At 35.5% G+C, this 9,578-nt stretch overlaps 1 protein-coding gene across 2 annotated transcripts; it reads left to right on the top strand.

Moving 5' to 3' along the window:
- Positions 1 to 698: 698 nt before the first annotated feature.
- isl1a (ISL LIM homeobox 1a) lies at positions 699 to 9,272 on the top strand. 2 transcript variants are annotated; one of them, XM_028805628.2, is made up of 6 exons: positions 720 to 1,064; positions 1,554 to 1,743; positions 4,217 to 4,476; positions 6,010 to 6,296; positions 7,338 to 7,505; positions 8,074 to 9,272. In XM_028805628.2, the coding sequence occupies exons 1-6, from the start codon at positions 1,037 to 1,039 to the stop codon at positions 8,188 to 8,190; spliced, it is 1,050 nt and encodes a 349-aa protein (XP_028661461.1). In that variant the 5' UTR covers positions 720 to 1,036; the 3' UTR covers positions 8,191 to 9,272. The 2 variants fall into 2 exon arrangements, with proteins under 2 accessions (XP_051785493.1, XP_028661461.1); XM_051929533.1 differs by lacking the exon at positions 8,074 to 9,272 and having other exon boundaries at positions 699 to 1,064; positions 6,010 to 6,361; positions 7,338 to 7,497.
- The last annotated feature ends 306 nt before the right edge of the window (positions 9,273 to 9,578 follow it).

Below are 9,578 nucleotides of genomic sequence, written 5' to 3'. Positions count from 1 at the left end.
TGTATCAGTAAATTATCATTTTCGATATTCCTTAATGAATCTACAAATACCAACATCCACAAAGATATCTGCAGGTAAAATACGCCATTATTGATAGTTTTTCGCTGTACGTAGTTTTAAACTAATGTAATGCATTTAAATACTGTAAATATATTTGGATCCCATAATAAAGAAAACCGACTTAAAAGAATTTTAGCCAACGTACAACCAAACCATAGAAATGATAGATATACAAACATGCTCCTAATATTATGTGTAACATTCATAGCACCATAATAAATAAACAACGTAAAAATAAACATATTAAAACAAAATTTTACATTCTTATTACACACACAACCGTCAAAGCAAAGAAACCCTAAATGTGATTTAAGCAAGAAAACACAGAGCTTTACAATTATGAAATGTCTGATCGATGATACTAGTGAAACCTAAAAACACATAAAAAGATTCTTATATTAAATTATTATTATTATTATTAGAGCAGTAACGGCGTACGGCAATCCTAGCTTTATGCTTGGACTTTGAAGAAAGAAAGAAAGAAAGAAAGAAAGAAAGAAAGAAAGAAAGAAAGAAAGAAAGAAAGAAAGAAAGAAGAGGACGACTTGAGGAGTTGAAATGTGATAATAGAACAGCTGCTCTGCTTGCTCTCGGCCAATCAGCTGAGCGATGAGATGACGTTTATACGCCTCACGTCAGACCAATGGCGATCGACCAGAGTTGGAGCAGAGAGTTTGAGTGAGAGATAAGGACAAGAGTGCCTCATCAGCAGTGAGACAAGGCACTGCGGCGCACCGTACACTTTACCAACAACGTGAACAATACTGCATTGATCTAAAAGTACAGCACTAAAGCGCCTCTCACCTGGAAAAAGAAAAAAAAAACCTACACAGAGAACGCAAGCAAGCAAACAAGAAAGAAAGAAAGAAAGAAAGAAAGAAAGAAAGAAAGAAAGAAAGAAAAAGATTTTTTTTTTTTTGCAAAAGTGCCGCACCTCATTTTCACAGTGGACCTAACACCTCCTTACTATCTTGACATGGGAGATATGGGAGACCCACCAAAAAGTAAGTTTCACATTTAAACGTGTTAGTTTTGAAGTTAAAGCAAAAGTAAAATTGTTACCATCCTGATGCTGAGTTAAAAGCTGCTGAACTCTGTACCTTGTTTAGTCTTACTAGCGCTGTGTGATTGCAGCATGTCTGTAGAAAATAATAAAAAAAACTTTAGCTCATAAAGCTGAAAGAAGGAATAATGCAACAACACACATATAAACAAAGTTCTTAATATATTGATTTTAAAATATATCAAACGATTAACGTTGTTGAACTTTTTGGATAAATGTCAAATCACGATTGACAAGTTGAAACGACTTATAAAAGCGGAAATGTCTTCTTGGTAACCGAATAATAGCTACTTTGTTTTATTTTGAAACTCGCTGCATAAAACTTGAGAATCTGGCCTCTGTGAGGTTGTAAAAACTGTGGGTGTACTGGGATTCTTTAAGATACACAAAAGTTAATTGAATATTTCAACGTGCAATTTTCTATTTACAGAAAAACGCCTAATGTCATTATGTGTTGGTTGTGGAAATCAAATTCATGATCAGTATATTCTAAGAGTTTCACCGGATTTGGAATGGCATGCAGCGTGTTTGAAGTGTGCAGAATGTAATCAGTATTTGGACGAGTCGTGTACCTGCTTTGTTAGAGATGGAAAGACCTACTGTAAAAGAGACTACATCAGGTGGGTCCTCTTTAACTGGCCTTTCTTTCATATATTTGTTTGCTATCATTTTGAACCCATGTGTTTCAATTGTTTTCGACAGATGTTTGTCAGATAACGCTAGTCACCAGATGATAAAATGTTACACTGTCCATTCAAATTTTTTTGGAATGTATAATATAAAATACAAACATACAATGTTTGCCTACTTCGAGTACAATTACCTAAGTGTTGAAAGGTTTTCTTAAGAGCTTGGTAGCTATTTTAAAAAGCGCATCTTAATGATCATTTTTAGTTAGAATCGTTAACTACAAAAGTCGTCTGTGTATTTAATTAATGGCGAGTATCTGTCATTGAAGCTGTTTTTGTCATATAGCACTTGTTGGACAGATTTTTTCAAATAAGGTAACTATAGTGAAATGGAAAAAAAACGAAATAGTCACAATTGAAATGTACAAATCAGTCGATATATCAATGAACCAACCAATCAGTCTAATAAATATATAATATACAAACAAAGCTGGTGTGTCTGGGTGTTATCTTCCGCGTATTACCCCTTGACAGTATCTTTTTTCCTGTATGTCTTATCTTATCTCTCCTGCTTAATTTGACAAAGCATATCAAGTTGCCGATCATTTGACTGAAAACAATTGGCATATTTAGATAATAAAATCGCTTCCTTCCTAGCATTAAAAATCTGGATACTGATAAACTGAAAGCTGTCAGACTAAGTTCTGATACACATTAAACAGAGCACCCAGTTACCGGCCTTTTATCTCAATTTTGTTGCTGTTCTCTTCGCGCTGTCCTTTACTTCTGGTATTCGACTAACATATATGTAATTGTGGGGTTTTCAGAACATTTTAATTAACAATCCCAAAGACAAACACTTCTTAAAAGTGTACACGGATTTGTACATCGCGTATTTGCTTTCAGTGAGTGGCAAAATGTAATGTTTCTTTGTTTCTGCAATTAACAAAAATGTCGAAAAAGTATTTCCGTCATTTTCTAATTGCAGGATACTGCAAGCAATTGAACTATTTAAGGAACCACTACCATTACTGTTTCAACTGTAACTAAATAGGTTAATTTCAAATGTGATTATTTTTTATCTTAGTGTAATTTGTCAAATTTACAATATTGCAAAAATGACACGTACAACTTTGCATATTGCGCAACAGTAGTTTGATGTTTCTGGGATTGTGTTTTGCAACCGGTTAATAATCCATAATCATATTTTTCGAGAGATTTAATAAAGGCGTGGTCTCCCCATCTTACTGTCCTTCACCTATTTACTATAGGATGGCGTGGTTGAAAGCAGATAAATATTTTTATGATTTCAAAAGAAGTGTTAGATAATTTATTTGCAATATCAATTCCTAATCGTTTGACAAATAAATCAATATATTAATATATTATATACCATTATAGGTATAGTTCTGTATGTCTTCAGAAATTCAGAAATATGAATCATTTTGTTGTACCGACATAATCTCACTAGTCATGCTACTGTTATTAATTTTATCTTGAAAAATTTCAATTAATAAAATTATCCACTCATATGCTGCATATTAAGATGGTGATAGCAGTGCAATTTTAACAGTTATTATCGTGAGAATAATGTATCAGAAAATGTTTATTATTAAACTTTATCACAAAGTACTTTAATGTTATTGACCATATCATAAAGCACTGACAGAAGAAGAGTCTAAACCACTTCTCTGGTGCCTCTATTTAACATTCAGAAACGCCTAGGATATGAGTGATAGTGATAATACCTTTAAGTGCAAAATACTTTTCAAATGGTCTCCCGAAAAACAATGAAGACTGCTTTGTTTGTGTTTTTAGAAAACAACGTAACTATTACAATAATAAACCGAAACTTCAAACGTTTGGAGTCGGCTACAGAACAATTGACATTATAATAACATATGACAGGCCTAGGTTAGCATACCTATTTATTACACTTGCCAGGTAGATAACTTATAAATAAGAATAATAATCAGAATATTTTGGCTAGGTTCACTGTCGCTGCTTGGCTTTTGTTGCGACAAGTGGTACCTCCGTTGCCAAAATTCAATAAGAATGTATAAACTCAAAGGTTTTCTAGGATGTGCAGTGTAGACAGAACACGTTTTCGATATGTGTTTCGTGGGGAAAAAAATCTGTGATCTGGAATGAATTTCATTCAAAGTATAATGTGGGCAATGTTTAGAAGACTTGTAAGAACAATGTGATGCCCTTTGTCAAAGTGTACCTCTCAGTTTTGAATATTAAAAGAGTTTTATGCCCTGTCTTGATTTAAATTGTTATGCATACTTTATTGCTGCTGCGTTGAAATATTTTCATCTTCTGCTAACTTTTTTATACTGTGACTATGCATAAACGTCACTTTAAAAGTGTACATTTGAATGCGCCTTAGCTATTTCTATTTCCTTAAACGATTTTTTTTTTAATATATACATATATATATATATATATTTCTTTCTTTTAGGTTATACGGAATCAAATGTGCAAAATGTAGCATAGGCTTCAGTAAGAACGACTTCGTGATGAGAGCGCGCTCCAAGGTGTACCATATCGAATGCTTTCGCTGTGTGGCCTGCAGCCGGCAGCTCATCCCCGGGGACGAGTTTGCTCTCAGGGAAGACGGCCTTTTCTGTAGAGCTGATCACGATGTCGTAGAAAGAGCAACAATGGGAGCTGGGGACCCCCTCAGCCCTTTAAACCCTACAAGACCTTTACAGATGGCAGGTATGTTATGTGTCTTTTAACAGCAGGTTAGGAGCATGGCCGACCTCAAGTGCCTTCTGCAGCAATTAAGATAATTTCATCCTATTAACCTTGTAGGTCCGTACTTTCCCATTCAAGTTTAGACTTAATCTTAGCAGAAAGTGTCTTTTTGAGCGCTGGTATAGCTTTTAACCCGTTCGGCTAGTAAAACAAATATATTTAACTTTCCCTTTAACCAATACACCCTTATCCTTATATATCATGTGATTGCGAATACAAGTTGATAAAGTATATAGATAAACCAACATTGTATTTGTTTTTAAATTTAAATATATATATTTTTTGTCTTATCATTTCTAACAAATATCAATTGATAGATAGATAAAAGTAATACAAACAGGTTTAAGGACTACAGTGATGAACCAAGCCAATATTTCATTATGTAATTAAAAAAGAGAAAAGGAAAACTTTAAACGTCCAACGGAAACCACCCCTGCTAAACGACTTATACCTGAGATGTAATTTAAAACTGTCAACAATCTAATCTGCACTAATTGACATTTAAACTGATCCTGTCTCATCAGAGAGTTTTATATGATCTAGTAAGAGCACACAGCTGGAGTTCTTCACGCGTGTGCCTTAATTTTATCACTAAACCCCGCTGCAGCAGTCCATTTCGTGCTGACACACACACGGGGCTTCTTAATAGCTTTATGCGGCAATCTACAGAAGTGAGAAATTATTTCAAGAGTCGCACGACGTAAATAAAGTACTTACTTTGAGAACCCAGTTTTAATCTCTTTTTTCGTGGTTTGTTTGAATATTTAAACTGATATCTAAATATTTATATATTTTTATTTAATTATTATCACTGTGATTTATTTTAAAACTGTGCAATTCACATTTGTAATTCCATCTGAGCACAACGCTCATGCTACGGAACGTTAGATATTTGCAGTGACCAGTGAAGATGTTCTGACGAGTTTCTGTGGGTCTTATATTGTATAATCTCACATGTTGTATTAACAATTGACATAGAATCGCCAAGAAGTGTTTTGTATTATATTATCAGTTAAGGAAAGGGACCGATTTAGTCCTGTAAAATTGCATCTAATATATTTTAAAGAGAAAATCGGCATGTTGCTAATTACTCCGTGTCAATAAGCGGACGCATTGAAATTTAGACGAATGTTTATTGTTTCCTTAACCTCAATATACAATTCGATAAATAATAAGCATTTGTTTCTTCGTTTTAATTTTGCTTTTACGATCATTCGTCGCGCAATGTTTGAGTGTGTATATATAATATGTAATATATATATAATATGTTATATGATATGATTTTCCTTTTCTTGTACTATTTATTTTTGTAAATAGAAATTAATTTTATACAATATTTTTTATACATTTCAGTTTGTGCGGGGAAAAGTGTATAAGATGAAAACATGAACTGATCTGTCGTCTTATTAAGGCCATATTGACACTTTTACAAGGATAGGTGGAAGTAAGCGCCTTAATTAAATATTATAAATATGTCTCTATTTTATTTTACAGCAGAGCCAATATCTGCCAGACAGCCAGTTCTACGGCCTCATGTTCACAAACAGCCAGAGAAGACAACCCGAGTAAGGACGGTGCTCAATGAGAAGCAACTCCACACTCTCAGGACTTGCTACGCTGCCAATCCGAGGCCAGATGCCCTTATGAAGGAACAGCTGGTGGAAATGACTGGCCTTAGTCCACGAGTTATTCGGGTTTGGTTTCAGAACAAACGCTGCAAGGACAAGAAAAGAAGTATCCTCATGAAGCAACTCCAGCAACAGCAACCTAATGACAAAACGGTGAGGACCACTGCACGGGAATATAACGAACTAACGGCGAGAAGAAATGGACTAAGGCAAAGCAGGCACGCATTTCCTTAAGTCTATTTAACTTATAGGGGGAGACCGAAAATGTGACGCATACGACAGATATCGGTGTTCACTTTCAAAATATGACTTACTGGCAGAGACGGGGAATGTGTTTGCAGTTCTACATAGGCAGGTTTTTCATCATGGAATCGAAGAGGTTCTTTTTTCGCAACGGTCATTGATAAACATTGATCCAAAAAGATGCATAGATCTAAACACATTATTTCACTTACATTTTCATAATTTTAGTGGATTGATTCTCGTTCAAAGGTGTCTGAGACAGATTCTTTCGAATAGTTTTGCCAAATTTTGGTAGAGACATCAGTATTCGGCTGTCTCAGTGCTTTGGATATACCTGCGGTTTGGACTCCTAGAGTCACGATCCACGTGGAGTTTGCATGTTCTTTCCATGTGAATATAGGTCTATGTCCCACTGCATATTTAAATGGATACTAAAATTAGTGGGATTTGGTGTTTGCGTGAGTAGAACCCTCAATGAACCGGCGTCCAGAGTGCCTTGCACTCGCTGCTGCCTATCATCTTCTCCAGCTTAATAGGGAATGGAAGTTCAGAAACTGGATGGATAACGCGTAGATGGTATTTTCATACATTCTTTTAAAACGTTGATATATCAATAGAATCATTCTGGCCAGTTGTTGCACTCAAAAGTAAAGAAAAGAGTAATATGACTTAATACACAATAATATATGCTAAATTAGTGAAAACTCCTCAATATTTCACATCGACAGATTCTTGGCGCACAACAAAGTATTTATTTATACGTGATTTAAAATTCAATCGGCAGACGTTGACTAGCAGGGGAATATGTGCAAAAACTTAGTGTTAAATGTGAGGAAAAAATGTCTTTTAAGATTCCTTTAATGTTTTTACTTGGTCATTATAGCAAACTGAAAGCCGGTTGTATTTGAAGAGTTCTGAGATTTCAATTATTTTCTTTGGGATTGCCTGCAGAATATCCAGGGAATGACGGGAACTCCAATGGTGGCGGCTAGTCCAGAGAGACATGACGGTGGTTTGCAGGCGAACCCAGTGGAGGTGCAGAGTTACCAACCGCCTTGGAAAGTACTGAGCGACTTCGCACTGCAGAGTGACATAGACCAGCCTGCGTTTCAGCAACTGGTGAGTGCCAGCAGCAGACACAAAGCACACTCTGTCCGCGGAGACTGCACTCCAGCACGCACCTTTCTCTTATCGGGAGGAGAGCATCAAGCGAAGCGCAAACAGACTTTTTGTGTGCATGTGCTCTGAATTGTTCTAGATAATAATTGCAGAAATAATCTTCCCATTAGTGTACTGTGCAATGCAGAAAGAGGCTTAACCTTTGTGTTACTCAAAGAATAACTCTGTTGGATCTTAAACAATCCACAAATAATGATGCTCCTTTTTTCTTTCATTTTTTAAAAATAATTCCATGTGGTATAATTTACAAGCGGTTTTAGAGAATTCATAATTGTGCTCGTTTCCTCTATGTTTTATTTATTAATGAACTTTAAAACGTGTTTAATGCAAACATCGAGCAGAAGATTATTTTCCAGGCTGCCTCTTTGTTATTTGACAAATTTAATTATTACAGGTGACAATACATTGGTACATCTGATAGGGTTATTATTTTACCGCGGTTAGAAAGAACATTTTTGCATTGTTCCAGGAGCAGTCACTAAACAAGCTTCATATGTTTGTCCTTCAGGTGAATTTTTCAGAAGGGGGCCCGGGTTCAAATTCCACCGGAAGCGAAGTGGCGTCGATGTCATCTCAGCTCCCAGACACACCCAACAGCATGGTGTCAAGTCCTATAGAGGCGTGAGAACTGGAGACAACGCTTAGAAAACTACCCTTAAAAAATGGAGGTGGTGAGACTAGTGGACTCTCCGAAAACTGCGGTCCAAGGCTGGTTCCTGCGTACTGGTTGCACCATCCTCTTTGAAAATTGCACGAAGCCTCTTTATCCAGACAACCCTTGGTTGTACTATACACTGTGAAGACAATCATGGGAATTGCCTATAAAAGCCGACACAGGGTTCGGAACATCCAGGACTTCTTGCAGAAATATATAAATATCTATATATATAAAAGAGAAGAGAAACAAAGCAAGGAAGATGATTATAATATAAATATTGTGCAGGGAATAAATACATCTGCAAACTGTAGAGGCTAATAGAACGGACAGAAAGAAATAGTCTCATCATGTTTCAATGGTGCTGTCTATGTGGATATGAAGTGGGTTACAGCCTTGCCAAAAAGTGAAAGAGCTCTGTCAGGGCTGCAAGTCGATGGACACGCGGGACAATCGAGACCTGCCAGGATGTATTCGGATCAGTTTTGAAACGCTGACATGCATTGCAGATATTTACGGCTGACAAGACTATTTGATCTTGGTTCAATTAGCATGTAGCTGGTTCTCCCCAAAGAAGACGAGAAAGGGGATCTGCAGACTTAGCTTTTACATTTTCGTTTGAATCCAGTTTGTAAAAGCCCAAGTACTAAAGCATTGCAACAAGGTATACCTCTCTTTTGCCACAAGCTTCGTGGGAATTTTGTGTGTGAATTTGTGTCCGTCCAAGAACTTTTTTCCCAAAGATGTGTATAGTTAATGGTTAAAACTACAGTTTTAGCTGTGGAAAAAGGATTTTTGTTCTTGTACTGCAAATATATAAATATATATAAATATATATATAATTTATTATTTATTGTCCGAAGACTTGCTACTTTTTTCTTTCTTTTTCTGAAGGTAAAAAGAAAGATTGTAACGTGATCTTTGAAAAATCTGTCAGATTTTATGTGTCCTGTCTTTTCTGGAAGATTATGTAAAACAATGCCATATGTAGAAATATATCTTCAGGACTATTTCACTAATAAAAGTTTGACATAAGTCAAAAAGTGCAATAATTATTGAGTGTTTATTATTATTATTTCCATTATGTTTTTAAGCAATATGAACTACGCGTTGATGAGTGCAGTTTACGAAGTTAACGTTTGGTATATCTTATTTTTATCTGTTTAGGTAGTAGTCTGGGTAATGTTCACCAAATTAAAAGAATAAATAAATAAACGATGCTGAGGTTTATTGTATTTGTTGCTGCCTTTTTAAGATGTGGGGTGGTGTAGAATTTCTTCAATTACACTGATTTTTATTCAGATGACTTTTACACTGAACAAATTCTTCAAATAAACATGAATAATTTTAAAATACAT

The sequence above is a fragment of the Erpetoichthys calabaricus genome, chromosome 7 (genome assembly GCF_900747795.2).
Source record: "Erpetoichthys calabaricus chromosome 7, fErpCal1.3, whole genome shotgun sequence".
Taxonomy (NCBI): Eukaryota; Metazoa; Chordata; class Cladistia; order Polypteriformes; family Polypteridae; genus Erpetoichthys; species Erpetoichthys calabaricus.
Note: the sequence above shows the minus strand (reverse complement) of the source record. Positions and strands in the feature narration are given on the sequence as shown.